The following is a 20551-nucleotide window of genomic DNA, read 5'->3' as shown; positions in this document are numbered from 1 at the left end:
TGTAACAAAACCTTCATATATTTGCAATTTTCTCACAGTATTTATATGTGAGCCCATGTTGACTTGCAACCTGCTTTTCGCTCTTACAGTCTGTACTGTCATACTCATTAACCTCTATGTTCAATTTATCCCTCCTTTACCTTTAACCACTGCAGAGAATATTCAAACATGCAGGAGTCATGAGCAGAGGTAGAAAAATAAGAGGATGCCTGGTTGCCATGGCAGGTGAAAATTTTCACCTGCTGCCTTTTAAAATTCAGTACTAAAAAATACATATATTTTTAATATTGTGAGTTTGCTTTTGGGGTAAAATAGATCTCTCTCTCCATCAACTATCCGACAACTGTCTGTATGTAAGTAAATGATTTTTTTTATTTTTTTCAGTGCTGGTCCTAAGGGTGATAATTTGTATGAATGGGTATCAACAATTTTGGGCCCTCCTGGCTCAGTGTATGAAGGAGGGGTTTTCTTCCTAGATATTCACTTTTCTCCAGAATATCCATTCAAGCCACCAAAGGTAAGTGCAAAGGATCCCTGATTATGGCTTCCTTTATATTAAAGTTCTAAAGTCAATGGATATTACATTGAACTGTAATATTAAGCTGAAGTATCAAGTCTCGGCTAGGGATTCCACTAAATCCAGATAACTGAGGAACCGTATTTACTCATGTATAATGTGCACTTTTTTCCAAAATGTTTGCCCCCAAAAAGTGTGGTGTGTATTATACGTGGAATATTTTTTTAATGTTTACAAAACCCTATCATGTTATATATCGTAAAGCTTGAATTCTGCAGTTTCTGAATATGGCAACAGTATTCCATTCTAAAGTTGTTTTCACGTTCAGAAGACACAACGGCGCTTATGGAGAAACCGCACAGTGTTGCCAATACGGCGCTAGCTCATGTCGCCAGGAAATGATGACCTTCCTTCACAAGGAAGGTGTTACATATTTTGTATATATAATGATAATTATATGTAATTATTAATATTAATATTATACTGTGAACGTTACAGTTACCCTTTTTACTATGATCCATTGTGATCACTACACACGCGAGTGTAATGCACGAATATGACACTTCAGAAATCACTTAAAAAAGTAAAAATCACTGAGCGCTCACGCAACTGAAAACACTTTTTCGAGAGAGGGAAAAAGTCTAAAGAGACCAAAGCAGATCTCTCACTCAAGTAAGGGGAACCTGGCACATGGGTTAGATTCAAGTTACAACCCAAACAAACAAATGAGTTATGGCCCACGTGAACTGATAAGACGTGAATGACTCAAGCAAGGCATGTCATATTTCTATCTTGAAGCCCCATATTTTGTCACGTGTTGGAAAGCCTTTCAAAGCTTAATATGGTGTCTATGAATTTATGTGTACGTTGGAAACTGAAAGGTGATCTTCATTTCAGTATTAATGTCGACAGTAATGTAAACAAAAACAAATGTTGCTCACAACAGCAGCATTGGAAATAATTGTCAATTATTAATTTTAAGTAATTTCAATTCTATTATAACAAACTGCATGAAGTTCATATTTTTACTGAATGGAAATAAAATAACAACTCGAAAACTTGGTGGTGATTAGCCAGCTCAAGATGGCCAGACAACGCCTCCTTACTTTGCATGCGGTTTGGGTTAAAAAGAAACTCCAAATGCATGGAAGTAATATTTCTGGGAACCTTTGAGTGGTTATAAAAATTAATTTCATTATTTTATCTACAACTTTGTTGCTGGAAGTTTTTACTTGGAATTACAGAACAAAAAATGGCTAGCGACGACATTTTTTACTGCACGAATATAAAAAATCTCCACATACTTTACTTGAATATTTTTTAATGCAAATATGCTTTAAAGTATTGATAAATTCTGAGTACCACCATCACCTATGACAATTAAAAAACAGTGTCAATTTTTTTAATAATGAATGCTTCAATTTTACTGCATGTTTCAACGTTAGGAATGAAAATAATGTAAAAATTGTGTTTTCACAGAAAATTTTCGTTTTTAATTTATCTAAAATTATGTAAGCAAGTTACCAGTTTTTTGTGTTCACGATCGTATTCTCTACAAAATTTCCTGCAAAACTGCAGGTACCGATTTTACTTAAGCTAAATTTGTAAATTCAGAAATTTCACAACAGCGTGCTCGTATTTCCCATAAGAAAAGCATTGCCCATGAGAGCCCATTGTGTCTTCTGAACGTGAAAACGACTATAGATAGTGATACTTATTTGCAATGTGGTTGAAGTAAGCTCATTACAAAAGGAAGGAACTTTTTGATTTTTATGGTACTTTGTATGAAAAACAATATAAGGAAAAAGAAAATAATTAAAATGTATTACTGGCCAAATAATAAGACATATATGGAGTGGGTAAATGCCTTAATGGAAGAAATCTTGGGTTGCTAACTGCTAGTTTGAGGGTCCTGAATGTGCCTCCTATAAATGTTTTGTTAGTCATAGAAAATGTATATTGAAGTTTTTTTTAGAAAAATGGGAAATAAGCAAAACCACTTAAAAGTTTAAGGCGAGGAGGGACAATAACGCACCAGGCATGCATTTATTCCAATATCGTCGGAATGAGCAATGCTACTACAAAGATCTCCGCCAGAAATGAAGAGTATGAAATTCTCCCCATTTGGCAAGTGGAAGCGGTTTCTTAAGTTGATTATTACGCCTTATACGGTCTTTGAAAAATATGATGAATTAGTATTTACAGAATTCCATGTATTCCTTATGGAGGAGCAACTTTAAATTCAAGTTACGGCTAAACCAATGGGAGTTTTGTATTTTCCTTCTGAAAATATAATCTTCAATGGATCCTCTACTCCATCATATGTTTTTTTCCGCCATCGGAAGTTTGATATTCCCAAGAGAACCAGTAAAGTAATTCTCCCATATGCGTAATGTTAAATTTCTGCCTGTCTGCTACAGCCACCCGAGGCTCGTCGCAGAGGGGGAGGGGCGAGAAGAGTTCTGTCTACTGGTCACCGAACGAGAAACACATGTTCGTTTTAGAGGAAAAATATTTCTGATGGGTCCACCAGAGTAAACAAGCTTGCAGGGTGGGATTCGCGACCAAGGCATGCTAGGCAAGAAGGCCCTGGAAGCTATGAAAAGTAGGGACGGTAGAAAAACAAAAGCAGACAGCAGGGGATAGATTTCAGCTAGAAAGGCAGGAAACATATTATACAGTTTCTTGTAATATGCAGTAACGTACTTGAACAAGCCTGGAAAATTACGGGCAGAATACGGGAGAGGCATGGAGTTACTATAATAATTATGTAATTCTTCATGGATTTGTCTCAATATATATGTAATGGAACAAATACAGTACATATTTACATTATATCTATATTTATTTGGTTTACCATTGTTTACCTATTGTTTTACTGTAACTTGTACTTCTCCTCATTGCAATTTTTCGTTTCCGCACAATATATATTAAACTTTGGGACATCTCTTGTTTCAAGAACGATGATTTATTAGTGCTGGGGTGGGAAATAAAACGGTGTTATTTTGTTCACAGGGCTTTTTTAAATCTCCCTGAACAAATTGTTCGGATAATTTTGGGATGCTCTGTGATTTCGGACGATAAATAGACACGTTTTTGTGTATCGAATGTTTATTTTGCTTTTACTGAATGTGAATTTCACACTGAACGTATGTTAAAATAAAACCTTTACATTTCCTACTTTCAAAGATACTACTACAAAGCATTCCCTGACATTCGCTACGAGACTCGGCGCCAAGCTGCCCGGCATCAGCGCTTGTCTTTCCCGGTGAACGGGTAAGCGACAGTCGCTAGAATCGGCTATTAAAATTACAGTTTTTATATTGTGTACTAACCTTGACTACAGAAGGTGTTGAAAATGATGTCCCTCTGCTGCAACATATTCCTGGCATCTCCGAAGGAAATTGACATTTAAACGTGCAAGTTCGTCTACTGTAATTCTCCCGATTTTTCGTACAATACTCTCTTTTAACTCACGGATGGTGTGCGGATTGTCTTTGTATAGTTTATTTTCCTATTTTTCTTTCCTCTTTTATTCAGAACTGACCCTGTTACTCTAAACATTTTTACGAGGTTTAATATAAGCGACTGTCACGGACCCATTCACCGGGAAAGACAACCGCCGATGCCGAGCCGCTTTCCGCCGAGTCTCGTACCAAATGTCAGGGAACGCTCTGTATTTTGCCGAATTTACTTTCCATCATGGAAATACTTTGGAAATGATCAGAATTCCATCGAATACTATGTTTACTTTTTCTTCGTACCAGGGAACTATTTCAAACAGATTCATACAGTGATCCACAAATAGACAAACTTTGTCAGATTTTTTCGTGTATTTTTCAAACATTATGCTTTTCAAGGAATACTGATTGTAGCCGCTTGTGCGTCATAACCGATGAGTCCTTGAGGAACAATGGACTGGCTAAGCGTGACAGTGCCAGTGACCTGGCTCCAGGTTCGATTCCTGCTGGAGGCACGTGACTCAATGGTTTCGATCCTATTTCAAGCTGTAGGTCTAGTCCCGATTTGCCTACCTGAGCATAAAGTGGATCTAAAGTGCATTTTGGAAAACTTGAAAGTGGTATGTTTTCCATCGAAGTTCATTCTCTATGTATGTATGTATGTGTGTGTGTGTATCAATCTTTTTTTGAAAAATATCCGGTTTCCTTGCATCATTTGTTCATAAACTCCTAATCTGCGAAGAATGGGCAAATTATCCAGGCATTCTCCAGAATCTAATGTTTACACTGATACATGATAGCTGTTTCCTAACTTCTGTCACTCTAACAAAAGATAACCTTTAATAATCAGTTTTCAATTTCCCAAGCGTTTACAAAATTAAACCCGATTTTCTTATGTTATTACTTAATTAACCCCTAATCTGTAAGTAAGTATTAATATATATACGGGAGATAGGGCCAAGGCCCTTCGAGGGCTATCAAGCCATGGGTTATTATATTTATATATATATAAACACACACACACATATATATATATATTCACTGATACTTTATTTTCTAACTTTTGTCACTGTAACAAAAGTTACCTCTTTCTGATACATTTTCAAGGACAAAGGCAAGAAGCAAGCGGGGTGTGAAAGTTTGTTTGGGAGCTAACATCCAGGGCATTGGTTGCTACTGTAGGAATGTCAACATTTAGTCAGTAATTGGAAATCATTTGTTTCCAAGAGTAAAAAGACAGGGTGTCGTGTTAGTATAAGATGTTAGTAACGTCATGGGACTTACAGGTACGAATTCCCCTACATGTTTCGAACCTTCTGTATATTTACAAACCCAGGCCAGTACTTCACTCTTGTTACTTTTGTTAGCAATGTATAGAGAAGTGAAATCCTTCCCTTCAATTTTTTATACTTGGTTGGAGTCCCCCTTGGTTTTTGGTTTTTTTGCCACTTTTTACTAATGGCGACGATGAAGATGAGTGATGATGATTCGCTGGCGAATTTTTGCATATTTTTTTTCCCTTGAGGAAAATTCAAATGCTTTCAACGAATTAATTCATTTGACTCGATTTGAAACACTTTGTGCATATTTGGGTTTGATGTTCATATTAATTGCATATATTAGAAGACTTGGCAGTTTCGTACCAGGTGTACATTTATTTCTACATCGTCGGAATGGGTACTGCTACTAAAATATAACCATACCACGTGATATAGTGTGAATTTCTCCCCATGTTGCAAGTGCAAGCGATTTCTAGTCCATTAGCAATACACTATATTCGAAAATCATGATGAATAAATGTTTATAGAATCCCATTCATTCCTTATGGAGAAAAAAATGCATCAACTTCAACTTTACTTCACATGACGGAAATCTTCAAACTGAACAGTTCATATGCCGGCCTCCGTGGCGGAGTGGTTAGCATGTCGTGCAACGACGCCAGGGGTCCCGGGTTCGAATTCCGGTCAGGGTGTTCTTTATGAGTGTATCTTCATTATATCATCACCCATTCACATCTTCGCGCTTAGCCAAAAGTGGCAAAACAGCGAAGTGAAATAAAATCAATCAACTCGCATTGTGAAAGGATAGTTGATTTATTATAGTATGCTTCTCTGCGCCATTGGAAGTTTCATATTTCCAAAATTCCAAGACAATAATAAAAATTATAATCCGCATTTTCTCCGATTCTTCACAACCACCTAACTACAACTTCCCAGGTCGCGGCGGAGAACGGAAGTGAGGGAGGGGCGAGGTGTCTGGTGAAATGACGAGAAACATGTTCCTTTCGGAGGAAAGAGTCCTGCATAGTCCAGAGTAAACACGTTGCCAGTTTTAATGAAATAAATTAACCACAAAATGTATATCGCCCTACGACGCTAGTAGTGTTGCCCACGGAACGAGACGGGACAGGCTTTTAAAAATTCGAGACGAGACGAGGTTGACCATGTGTCATGAGACAAACGAATATTTTCGAAACGAGACAGCATTTCCACGAGACGAGACAGGCCAAAGTCTCGTCTCGTGGGCAACACTAGACGCTAGGGGTCCCGGTTTCGAATCCAGGCCTGGGCATTGATCTTTATGAGTGTCCATTCATCAATTTCATCATGTCATCACTCATCTCCATCTTCGCAAATTAGCCAAAATACAAAAAGCGAAGTAAAATAAAGCAAATCAAAATAAAAAACTTGGTACCAGGAAACGATTTCACACTCCGGTTGATACCGTGACCCACAAAGATATATGTGCACATTTTTTTTTCACAACTTTTCTGGTATTTTACATAGTGCTTTTAAAGAAATAAAATGTACTCATGTTGGTACCCACAGTTTTGTTTTCCAAATTTCTCCTTCAACTTCATGTGTTTTACAATGGACAGTGTAAATCTATTTATGAACAAACAAATGGACACATCTCTATGGGTTACAGCTACTCTATCGGTGAGCTTTTGGCACATACAAATCAGAACTTTTACCTAGTGTTTCTTCCCAAAGTGCACTGCGTGATGACGTCAAGTTGAATATCCATTGTGGTGCTATTGAGGCAAAGCGTGTCCTCTGCTTTCTTGGTTATCTCTTTTTAATTCGCTGTAAAACAAGCCGATTGATCAAAATAGGAAGCAGTTTGCCTACTATGCCGCTTGTTGTATTTTCGCTTCAATATAAGCAGGATATTTAGCCTTTAGCCTATTTGACCCAAAGTATCGTATGTTCACAATATTTACTTTTGTATCCTCACTCCACGTGACGTTTAACGCTCTTCATAATAGAATATGTAGTTATGGTATATGATAGAATGTTTCTTCATATTTCTGACTCATAACCTGGTGAATTCAAATCAAAAATCTAATGGTTAGTCCTAAATATACGTACTAAGCATATCTTCTTGCATATTTTCGCAGAACATTCTGACAAAGTTTCACAGTCGATATAGTAATCGCCTGATTTTATGTAAAGGATGTGCAAATTTCAATTTCCATGAAAATTGTCAATGAAGGTGAAGGTCTTTGAAATATCTTGAATAAACATGTGTGGGTTTCAAGTAAATTGCTACAGAGAAGTTTTGTTAGTACTATTAGTTTATGTATTCTGCGTAAAATTGCCATATTGTGTTGCCAAAAGTTTCAATGTTCGTAAGAGAAAAAAGTATCTGTATATGTTTCGGTCACTTAAAACAGTTGTACATGTTGATTAGAACAGGTTTTTTTTTGCTTTGAAAGAGAATAACAACTCACTTTCAAAGTTATTGTAAATTTTTCATAACAATGACGTATTGTATATCTGTTCATTTCAATAGATTTTTAGCATCACTTATGTTTTTTTTTCATTTTCCTAATGTTCAACCTCAGCCATGATATTATTATACTTTCTAGTAATTTCTAGTAATTACGTGTTGAACAGACAAATTATGTATGAATATTTGTGTGTGTGTGTGTTTGCGTGATTATCTGTGAAATTGAACGTAATTACTTACATCTTAATTTTTTTAACCTGACACATGGTTTAATTTTGCTGTAAATTGTGTTGTGACAAATAGTAGTTAATAATAATAATAGTAAATAATATAATATTTTGATCTATTTTCCGAAGGAAATATTATTGTGGAGACCTTCATGGTATAATGTACGTGAGCCCTAGATCATGCAATATGCACAAATCTCGATTTCTAGAACAAGAATATATGTGCCGTTCAAAATGTTCTGGTTATATGGTTATATACAGAAGAGGCGATTGGGTGCCAAAACTAGGAGGGAAGGACAATTTACTTTTTCTTGATAAATAAGAGGCCATAGTGCGGGGACAAAAAGTAGGGGGCAACTGCCCTCAACGCCTCCCTAATATAATAGCCGCCACTGGTAAAAAAAAAAAAAAACAACGTGTTTATATAATATGCTCTACGTCATTATCACTGGTTTGCAATACGTTTCTCCCATTCTTGATGAACAACCATTAGAAATGAACACGTTACAGAATAAATAAATATGGAAACTTAAAAGCACTTTTTTATTGTATTGCGACTTTTGGCCCACCCTGTATGTATGTATATAATGGTTGTACGCTCGCACACACATTTCTGTATATCTCTCTCTCTCTCTCTCTCTCTCTCTCTCTCTCTCTCTCTCTCTCTCTCCTCTCTTCTCCTCTCCTCTCCTCTCCTCTCCTCTCCTCTCCTCTCATTTGGCGTTTTTTTTACTTTACTTTTCGGATGCTCTTTATGGGTCACATTGTTAGATTGCGATTTTCAAATCAGCAATGTGGGAGAAAGCCAGGAAACTTATAATTCGGTAGAAAACGATAGTTTCCCGGTTGACTGAAGGGCAGGTTTTTGCGACTAGTCGGTATGGTATCTGACTGCCACGCGAGATACCCGGATTCGATTAAGGTTGGAATTTTTCCGGCCTTGACCCCACTTAAAACGGCTCCGGTTTTCACCCAGCCTCAAATCAGTGGTTACCTGGAGGAAACCGTGGGAGGTGAAGGCAGTCGGAGAGTGGTGCTGATAACATCACCTCCAAAGCGGTCGAGATCGAGAATATGTGGGGCCCTATACCCCACATCCACTAAATGTGCCTCCTCTGCACGGTCCTACATGCACGGGGAACTTTGCCTTGACTTCCAAAAGACGAGACCAACGTTGAGACGTGCTTCTCTAAAGACTGAAAACACCGAGACCTACTGTTCGACACTCTCGTCTCGTTGGATAGCTGGTCAATCAGAATGTGTGGCCTTCGAGAAATTAACCTAAACCAAAGTCGTGCTAGACCTCAGAACTCGAAGGGATCGGTACAAGTTTGTTACATCTCAATATTCAAAATTGTAATGACAGGGCCGAGAACAAGACAAACTTCGTAAAATCGAGATGAGACAGAGACCTACTGTTCAATAATGACCCCCGTTGGAGACTTTGGTAAACTGTAATGTAGGCTATGGTGTTTGAAAAATACCCAAAAACATAAATACATTATTATTTAATTTATCACATAAAAATGGGAGTAAAGTTAATTCATTTCCTTCCTCTGACGACCTAGGGTGCCCGAAGGATTTTTGTCTGCAGGAAGGTGAGGCATGTCTTCATCTTTAGTCATTAGGAAAATATATATTACCTATATTAATATTATTATTATTATTATTATTATTAGGGCTGAGCTGATAGCGATGCCGATGTATCGGTATCGGCCGATACCAGTGATATCGGTATCAGGAAGTATCGGTTGGAATTCTTCCACCGATATCAGCCGACACTTTCCCGGCATATTGGTCCTTCACGAGCTCCGCAAAAATGCCGTGCAACCCTTTCGTAGAGTCTAATTATCCTGGAAATTATGCAAAATTCAAACTTTCTTTTTCACCAATTTTTGCACCAATTTTGCAAGATAAACTATATTTCTTTATGACATAATATATATTTTAATATTCTGATGCAATTCTTGAATATTATAAAGCAAATTTCTTGGTAAATCGATACATATAATTGGAGAAGAATATTTACACACCAATATTGATCAATATTTTGAATAAATTTTAATTATTGCAATTTTCAAGTATCGGTATCGGTGGGTATCGGTGAGAGTATCAGCATCGGTATCGGTTCAAAGTGGTATCGGCTCAGCCCTAATTATTTTACAGATCATAAAATTGTAATTGAATTCATAATACTTTGGCATTGTTGACAAGTTCATATTTGAGTCCACTATCATTATAAAATAATCGAGAAAATAAAAACATATAGAGATCACTTTCTCTGCTCTCCTTCATGGTATCCCTGATGCATGATTTTACGCGCCGAAAGATACTGCAGAAAAAAAAAAGTAATTGAAAATACCGTCGCGTGTATTGTCAATGTCAGTTTCCGACTTCCGTAAATGATTTCTGCACTTTCTAGATCCCGAAAACGAAAGTCTAGAAATGTCAATACAAATTCAAAATTTAAATTTCATGAACTTGTTCCAGATATCTCAGGGGGAGAAGTTCTCTCCCATCTCGTGGCTTCTTTCCAGACGCCACAGCAACTCTCATATTGCAAGAAAGTTGACAGAGGGTTTGGGTGTTCCTCGCTCCCATCAACAGTCATAAATTATATTGCCGCTAAGTGGACGAAGGAGGCAGCTGTGGACTTGGCCGAGCGCTCGCTCGGCCTCTTGTGCAGTGTTTCCAGCGAGTGTAAACCTCGGCGAGTCTCTAAATGTCCCCCTTGGCCTTAAAGGCCATGTACCACAATTTTTCGCTTTGTAATGTAATGTTCTCATGGTCCACTGTAGCAACAGGTGACTCATTGAATATTTATGATGTCATTCACTCTTGATATGCATAGCAAGCAACAGCCTTACAACCTGCAACTAAGAAAGCCATTTTTTGAACCTAGATTGTACTGTGCATTATATAAGAGATATAATTGTTTGCCACTTTTTCCTGTCAAAAACCAGGCTGCGCATTATGCATGCATGCACATTATACACGCTAAATACGGTATCTGGATAGATTTCATGGAAGGACTTGTAGTAGAAAGTCTGTAGAGTGAAATATGAAAATTATTAATAAAAGAATATGTGGATAGTCTGTAAAAGTGGTAAACCATAAAACTGTCTGGATAATGCACACATTCAGATATCTGGATAGAAGATTATCTGATATCTGGCCATGTTTGACCATCCCTAGTCTCTGCTACTACTAGTAGTATTGGAAAGTTTCCATTCAGATTTAAATCACTGAAACTGGCCAATACTTTTTCTGACCAGATATCTTGTGGTTCTACAAAAGTGACACTTTGGAGACTAATTATCCTGAAAATTATGGAAAATGTTTTTTTATTTTATTTTGTGATTAAATATCAGCTATTTGAATTTTATGATATAATTCTTCAAATAATGTAAACTCGTGTAATCAATGTGAGATAGTTACAGTGGAATCTCTGTGGGCATAAGTGTTCGAGCATGGGAATTGGCAACTGAGGCAGAGTTATCTGAAAATTTTAAAGGGGTCTTAGAGTGACACCTTGTTGCTTAATTTTATGTAAATTTTATGGGGTATATTTAATCAAAATGTTTTGTTGATTTTACAAAGCAAGTAATGTCCAAAAGTAAGCAGTGTACTGTAAGGATATTTTTGCAGCATGTTCTTTGAATAATGTTATATTGAATGTTAAATAATTTTTAATATGATGCATAAAAACCTCTTCAACAGGTTACCTTCAGGACTCGCATATATCATTGCAATATCAATAGCCAAGGAGTAATCTGTTTGGATATTTTGAAGGACAACTGGTCTCCAGCTCTTACAATATCCAAGGTGCTTTTGTCTATTTGTTCCCTTCTCACCGACTGCAATCCAGGTAAGGATATTTTCATTACATTCATATCTGAATAATAATAATTCCTGTATGTCATTGAACACTTGTGTAGATGTGACTGAACCAGTTATTGGCCCACAGTCATGATAATCGTGTGTGGGACTTCACTTGTGTCATCCATGTGTTTGTCCATTCCATCTTATCACCAAGGGATGAATTTATATGCACTAAAAAATGCCAAAATATACAGGCCCCCCGGTGGCATAGTGGTACAGTGAAATTGGATTTTATGTTTTTCAGGGAACCAAGCTGGAAAAACTTAAAATGGGGGTAAATGTAAAATCGAGGAAATTTTATTAACATTTTGATAGGTTAAGACCATAAAGCTTGAATATATAATGTGGAAAATGTAAAATCGGGGTTCCACTGTAATGTCGTCATCTTTTAATCAAGGGGCCCCACTTTAAACTGTAGGTCCAGTTCCGATTAGCCTATCTGTGCATAAAGTAGACTTAAAACAACAAACCAAAATTCTTTACTAGGCTATATACTTTATGATTCACCACTGACACCTGAAATGCCACTCATTTCTTTTAGAAGTCACTGATTGGTGGAAGCTTTTTTTTATCTTTGCCACAACTGTAGTACCAGTTATTGGATGTACTTGACTCAATTAGAGCCCACAATTAGGCAATACAGGTCACTCTTGACACAAGGAACAAAAATAATGGAGGGGAACTCGAAATGAAAGATTGTATGAAAATTACTTCTAGGCCTAATATGTAAACAAGTATGCACTACAAAACTTTGACAGTGTGTTCCCGATCAAGTGAAATGAATGGATCCATTGAGAGCAAATTAACTTTCCCCAATGAAAAAAAGTATGCAAAAATCTGCCCCCTACTCATCACCATTGAGCCCAATCGTTGTGATTAGCTGTAAGTGGCAGAAATGAGATGTAACATAACCTAATGCAAATCAAATCAAATGGTGTATACAGTTTCTAATTTTTTCAAATTGTGGAAAATCAAATACCATCTTCGTTTTTTTCCATGTTCTTATTTCCAACTTTAATACTGCAGTCCAGTTCAAAGTCTAAGCCAAAAGGTCAGGTATCATAAGAATTCATATAATTTAACAATAACTTGTCTTATGAAGCGTAAGTACAGATGTTAGTTCATTATAAAATAATCATAATGGCAAATACTTTAACAATATTTATAATCATTATTTTGGAAATCCAAAGTGGCAGAAATGTGATGCAAATTAAGAAAAAAATACAAAATTGTCAAAAGTCCATTCTCTGTTATCACTGCCCAAATTAATGAAGGCACCAGATTGGTAGTTGGAATTTTAAGGGATGAACAAAATATATATATGTACAGTGATAGACATGTATATATGGGTATTTGTTAAGCATTAAACAAGAAAATTGTGTCGTACCTGAACATGCATTGTGCGAGAAAAGTTACCAAGGTTTAAAAAAGTTTTTGTGTAAAGTAAAAACAAACCTGGATAAAAGATGGCTGTGGAATTTAAAAAATGTTGGTTTGTATATGGTCTCTGTGGGCATTTATTGAGCTCATGAAAGAATGATAATATTTATATGCATTTTATGCACTACTGATAATTTAAGGGGTTAATTATGACATATTCATAAAATGTATGCAGTCTTGAAATTACGAGGTGTACTGGCAGCCTTGGTTATGTCAACCATCACTTTTTGCTGATATGTTACTTTTACATGTAATAATGAAAACAATTCTCAAAATTTTCCAATAATTACAATTTTCTAAAATGTTGTATGTTTTCAGGTTGTTTTTTTTTTTATTCAAAATTTGTCCTCAAAGAGTGGTCTTGCCAGGTGTCATTGCACATTTGGTCCATCCAGCATCCATAGGACCAACATTAACAGCAACAGTCCAGATTTTTTTCCCCATAGAGTAGCAACACTGTTCTCCTTATATATAACTAACCCCTTACTTCAAGAACAAGAAGTATCAGCCTATTTTCAAGGCAACTTTTTACATGTTTGTAGGAATGTACCACTGGTACGTAGTATATTTTTTCGGTCTGTTGTGGTGGCCTAGGAGCTTATAAAATACAAATTTTTGTGTAAAATTTTGGTAACTTGATTTTATGGTGAATACTCCTTGCACACCACTCCATGACTCGACTCAATGGTAACATGCGCTGTGTCATGCCAGTAGTCTCCTTCTCCCTATTGCATAATAATTGGTTCTATCCAGTTTTGCAAAATTATCGTAATATGTTCCGTACCCTTTATATCTGTATGTACAAACCATTCCAAAGTTTTTGATAGATGGTCGTTACATAATTACTTTTTTTTTCCAGCTGATCCGTTGGTTGGAAGTATAGCTACTCAATATCTGCAAAATCGGGAGGAACATGATCGTATTGCACGGCTCTGGACCAAGAGATATGCTACATGATCACCTAACTCTTCCAGCAATACACAAGAGGTGGGGTTGCTAGAAAAGGGATTTCATTTGTGGGATTCTAGACCAAACTGTTGTTGTGTGAAGTTGAACTTAAAGGCCCAGCACCCCACGAATATTCCCTGTGATTCCAGTGATCAGAAAAAACTGCTAGCATGTGAAGTTGTTGTGATACTACAAAACTGACTCCACCCAGCCAACAAAAGTTCTGAAGATGATTTAGTTCCTTTTTATTCCTGCCTTCCCTCCCCCAGCTTTGTTCTTAGTTTTTCACTTTTTTTTCATCTTGTGTCTGTGATGATGGTATGAACCGGTGGGATTGTGATCGAGGAAAAAATAGAATGTTCACACTGAATGAATAGTGATCCAAAAATGTACTGTTGTGAGTGTTGATGAAAATGGTGTATGTGTTGGCATAATATACATTTTGTTGATCATGATATTACGAACCCTTAAATATGTGTGTGTACCCGAACTTTATTTGGCTGGATGATTTTTTTCACAATGCAGACTGAAACTGAATCTAATGACTGAAGACTTGTCATATGTGATGAGAAAGAGAAATAGGTTAAATTAAGTGTTTTATGTTCCAGAAACATAGTAACAATATGATCAAATGATTCAATTACATATATAAAAAATATACATATATATACGTACATGCTTATATACATACAGAATGTCCATATCTAACTTTGTCCGATGGCTGCATGAGGGAAAAGTCCACTTTTTCAATCAATTGCAAATTTATATTTTGTTCTATGTGCGTTCTCTTCGATGAGGAACATCTAGCCTACTTTTATTTGCATGCCTTCATGCTAATGAACTTTTATTTTCTGAAGCAACACTTGCAACTGTAGTATCACACCGGCATTTCAAGAAAGTTACTACTTCACTCATTATTTCTAGACTGAATACCTTAAGTCGGTGAAAAACCTCAGAAATTAGACACACATGAACGTACAATGTATTTTTTCTTGCAAAACGTTAGTGTGCGAATATTGCGTGTTCTTAATGTCTTGGTAGAAACAAGAATCGTTTCTTCGAAGAAAAGACTTGAACTCTATGCAGTCATTAGACTTGTGAATGTGTAATTGTACGTTAAATGTATTGTTGTGTGTATTGATGGTGTTAAATCCGCTTTCTATTAGTGTCAGTTGAGTGAAAAAAGCAATTGGAAGTAATTTGTTTATTTTTTTTCTTTTCCGCATTGGAATTATTGCATTTTTGTGTTCATTTTTACAGTGCTCCTTTACCAGAGCATAATGCATCATACTGAAATCATTTCTGTGTATTCTGTGTGCTGTGAAACTTCATTGAATGAAGCTATCTACTTCTGTTAGCATGTAGTATTGTAACTAAATAAAGTATGTAATGTCAATAGCGGGTAGATAACATACATGTGATAATGGTGAAATTGAATTGAGGTGAAAATTGCAAGATGTGTGTGTTAGCTTCATATACAGGGTGTCAAAAGCCAGGAACCATAGTGTTATTTACTTTAGCTTATATTGTCTATACCCTCTTCACCAAGGCACGTGTTCAGACGACACTTCCAGTTTTTCAGGACATTGAGGATTGTGGCAGGCCGTATTTGCACAGCTCATTTCGTTATCCTCCCCTTGCAGATGGAGTAGGTTGCGAATCTGGGGGAATAAAATTATTGCCTTCAGATGACCCCATTGGTGTGAGGTCAGGGGACCTCATGGGCCACTCAACGGAGCCTCGCCAACCTATCCACCTCCCCGGAGACATTAGTCCAATGGTTCCTGACTTTTGACTCACCCTCTATTATGACAAGATTGGCAGTTGCACTTGTTTTACTACCTAGTTGGGTCCAATCAGGAGATTAAATGAAGTTTGTCCACTGAGGCAAACCTTCTCATGTGAAACTATAGGAAAGCCTTGCAGTTAATATTAAAATTATGTTGTGTTTGTTGTTTACATTTTTTTTTAGTGATGGGGACATTATTAATCGGTACTCTTATCGGTATCGGCCGACATAGGCATATCAGTTTATCGGTAAAATTACCGATTATTTTACCGATCTGATATATATAGTGGAACGATTCAAGGGGGAGACTATATAAAGGTAAAAATCTCTCGCCAGACATCAATGCTCGGTCAAGCGACAATTTACAACACAAGGTAACATTCCACAAATAGCGGAAACACAAATCGCTCATCAGGGAGCAGACTTTGTGTACGACAACAATATATCAATAAATATCTTACAATTTAGTGCAAAATTCTGCCATTTTGTTATAATTTTTATGGATAATAACCAGGGCTCGAAAAATCCCGGTTCCAGGTCGCCATGGCAACTAAAAATTTCAGCCTGGCGACTGTGATCTTTTGCTGTAATATGTATGACATTTTGATTATTCTAAGTTCAAATTGCAGTAGCTACACCGTAAGTTAGCAAATTTTTTTTTTTTTTTAATCAACGTTGTGAACATTCCAGAGTGTCAGTAATAATGTCTTACTCCTTGTCCCCCAACATCCCATTTCCAGTTTTCTCGAAAGATTTAGCGTTGTTTTGAATGCCGTGATGCTCAGCTTCATATACAGTGTTTCAAAAGTTGCACAACCCAGACTTTGAAAATGTATATCATGAAAACCATAAGAGATATTTACACAGAGTTTTCGGCATTATAAAGTCTCATCGAGTGAAATATTTTTCAATGCTCAAAATTATCAGTTTTCTCCATACAGAAAATTTAGATAAATTAATAACTGGCGGAAGGCAGCGTTAAAATTTTTCCAGAAATGCACTTTTGAATCTGAAAAATACGTAAGAAATTATCGAAGGCTCATAATTAGATGTCTGATGACTGATGCCATGTCAATCTGTCATTTGCGACCAATATTGGTCATGTGCAACATTTGATGGATTTTTGTATTGGCGGTTTTATGGGTTGAGTGGAAAAGTGCCATTTTTGGGACATATATGGCAATGCTAGCAGGTCAAAATATTCTCAACAGACGCACGCCACATGTGCCTAAGTATCTGCTATACATTTACATGAAAAGTCATAAACCAAGATTTTGTGCCGAAATTGGCATCTTGAGAGAATCCTAGTCTGCCTCTGGTTACACTGAAATCTCTTCGCTCACTTTCGATGCTACTATGCCAGTTCCTTTAATTGATTCAGCATAGCGTATTCTTTGCAGCAGTGCGTGTGCATTGCTGAAGAGTATTCTACTACTCATTCTTACACTCGATGTGCAAGAAAAATTCCCTGCTTCTGCTGTACCTTACAAAGCAACTGTTTTACGACTAGTCAAACACCAACAAATGATCCCACAAATTGTTAAGAGTTGGTATTATTATTGAAGATTAGGTACACACAGAAGATGTACGTACTATGTAGAAATTTTCAGTAAGAAATGCAGCCTCGACCAGGACTCGAACCTGGGTATCTGGCATACCGTGTGATTTCTCTAACCACTGAACTACTGAGCCGGCCTTGCCTCGCCTTGATTTTTCGCTGTCGCTGCTTTACCTGCGTGGAATCTTCTCTGCCAGTTCTACCGCAACGGGATCTGTTGCCTTTGAAACACAGTCGACTTCGACGTTGCCTGGTTCCTCACAGCATACAGATGTTAATGCATTTTTCGCTGAAACTTTCTACGTAGTATATTTCCTGTGTGTGCCTGATCTTCAATAATTAACATCTCTACACTGGGAGGAACGAGGCAACGTCGAAGTCTACTGTGTTTCAAAGGCAACAGATCCCGTTAGGTAGCACTGGCAGAGAAGATTCCATGCAGGTAAAGCAGCGACAGCGAAAAATCAGGCCGGCTCAGTAGCTCAGAGGTTCGCTACGATGCCAGGGGTCCTGTGTTCGAATCCCGGCATGGGCATGGATGTTTGTGCGTGTCCATTCATCATCACTCATCCTCATCTACGCAAATTAGCCAAAAATGGCACAAGAAACTAAGTAAAATAAAGTAAATAAAAAAAAAAGTGGTTAGAGCAATGCCACGATATATCAGACCCCCGTGTTCGAGTACTGGTCGAACCTGCATTTTTCGCTGAAAATTTCTACTTTGGTATATATTGTTGAAAATCAATTCTCAGATGTTTTCAGCAAATTAACAATATTTTTTAAAATAATGTAATTGCTTTTATTTGGATACATGCTGACATAAATTTATTAACCCAGTGATAGCGTACATAATTAGTTCAGTGCAGAAAACCTGGTGTAAATATATCTTACAGTTTTCATGATATACATTTTCAAAGTTTGGGTTGAGTGACATTTGAAACACACTGTAGTATGCACAATTGCTAGTAGGTAGTTTCCTGGCACCTGATTTTCAGAGCTGGCACCTAGCTTTGAAGAAAATTTTTCGAGCACTGATAATAGCCATGTCGTACGTTTAAAAAAAAGCAAATGTCTGAGTATGCAGCTTCTTTTGCATTACAGTCACCTGGAAACAAACATTGATTAACCTTTTCAGTCCCAAGGCCATTTTCACAAGTAAGCCCCTCTGTTCCGAGCCGATTTTGAGCAAAATGCAGTGTTTCAATTAAATGAATGTAGATAGGAGACTAATTGCCCTAGAGAGATGAGTGATATACCGTTGTACGCGGAATGAACCAGAGATTCAGTGTCTTATGAAATTTATGCAAATTCGGCGTATATGTGGGGGGAGGGGGCTAACTCAAAATTCCAAAATTTCGGAAAAAAAATTTGGTTCCCCCACCCTCCCCCCAAGAAAAAAGTACATGACAGTGTCGACATGCACATGGAAATGATCGCTGACATGTAAGGAACACAAAAATATTTGCATTATTATCATATGACCAATGTAACTTGAGTTGTACCCCCAAAAGGAATGGTCGGCATGCCACTGATTCAAGCTTCAAAATGCAGCGGTACCTTGAAATGACTTTAGCTCTGAGACTATTTGCCCTGGAGATATGAACGATATACCGTTGTACGCAGAATGAATCTCAGATTCGGACGATATATAATTTATGCACATTCGGCGTATATGTGGAGGGGGAAATCCCCTGAAAATACTTTTTTTTTTTAAATATTGGGGTTTCATCCCCTGCCCCCTGAAAAAAAGGATATGAAAAGTTCAAAATGCACATAGAAATTATCGCTGGCATGTAAGAAACAGAAAAATATTTGAATCATTGTCGTATGACCAATGTAACTTGAGTTGTACCCCCAAAAGGAATGGTCGGCACGCCACTGATTCAAGCTTCAAAATGCAGCGGTACCTTGAAATGACTATAGCTCGGAAACTAAATGTCCCAGAGAGATGAAAGATGTTGTACGCAGAATGAATCTCAGATTCAGACTATGTATAATTGATGCACATTTGGCGTACATATGGAGAGGGGAAATCCCCTCAAAAATTACTTTTCTTTAAAAAAAAATGGTGTTCCCCCGAAAAAAAAAGTCAAAATGCAAAATTTATGCAAATTTGGCTTATAGATGTAGGGGGAAGGGAGAAAACCCCAATAAAATATTTTAAAAAATTGTCACTTCACCCAAAAAATGTCCTCGCACTTGGGCACAAAACGACACCTACGCACAACATTCACGGACGAAAAGCTAGAACGCAGTGAAAAATGAGCGCCGATTCTTGCAGCTGCTTGAAATTCTATTTTTATACAATGCAGGGTAACCCCTGTCGCAGCTTGTGCTAAAAAGACAAAGGTTTCCTTCAGCACGCTTTGAAATTCCATTCTCACAATGCAGATTCAACAACCAGTCTTCCCCCCCCCCCCCCCCCTGCTTGCGCCCTCACGGATAACTTTCATTTTGACATCGGATACTGATAAACAAGCTTCCTTCGAATGCAGTTCACAGGCGGGAGTGAAAAGCATTGTTATAGAACAACAAAGCCCATCTTCCTTTGTCGGCAAAAATTTTCCCTTGAAAAGAGACTCAAAAGAGAAGTCCCTTTTCCCCTCCATTTTCATGACAAGAAAAATGCAAAAAAAAAACATTTCTGTTAAATACATGTGTTAGGAACAATATAAAAAAATCGAAATTCTAGCCAAAAATAGAAACGTTATAATGTAAAAACTACGACCTTGACACAGCGTCTCAATCGAGACGCTTGGGACCGTGAGGCTTACTTTTGGGTATCTCGATCGAGACGCTTGGGACTGAAAAGGTTAAGGAGGTGAATGATCCATCCTCTTGGAATTTTGTATTGGATCTGTTATCGGTATTGGTAAATTTTATATCACTACTTGATTGGAATAAAATAAGTTTGTCTATTGAGGCAAACATGTGAAACTACAGAAAAATCTTGCAGTTACCATTACACTAAATTATGTTGTGTGAACACTTTTAATA

General features: G+C 37.1%; 1 protein-coding gene across 4 annotated transcripts in view; it reads left to right on the top strand.

Moving 5' to 3' along the window:
• Positions 1 to 15603, top strand: part of Ubc2 (ubiquitin conjugating enzyme 2) — a 28861-nt gene extending 13258 nt beyond the window's left edge. For all 4 annotated transcript variants that reach the window (XM_083129238.1, XM_083129220.1, XM_083129226.1 and 1 more), the window contains exons 4-6: positions 385 to 517; positions 11658 to 11805; positions 14119 to 15603. In XM_083129238.1, the coding sequence (XP_082985364.1) occupies positions 385 to 517; positions 11658 to 11805; positions 14119 to 14216 (379 nt within the window). In that variant the 3' untranslated portion in view covers positions 14217 to 15603. The remainder of the gene's footprint in view (positions 1 to 384; positions 518 to 11657; positions 11806 to 14118) is intronic.
• Positions 15604 to 20551: the final 4948 nt, after the last annotated feature.

Source organism: Lepisma saccharinum, chromosome 1 (genome assembly GCF_977018435.1).
Source record: "Lepisma saccharinum chromosome 1, izLepSacc3.1, whole genome shotgun sequence".
Classification (NCBI taxonomy): Eukaryota; Metazoa; Arthropoda; class Insecta; order Zygentoma; family Lepismatidae; genus Lepisma; species Lepisma saccharinum.
Note: the sequence above shows the minus strand (reverse complement) of the source record. Positions and strands in the feature narration are given on the sequence as shown.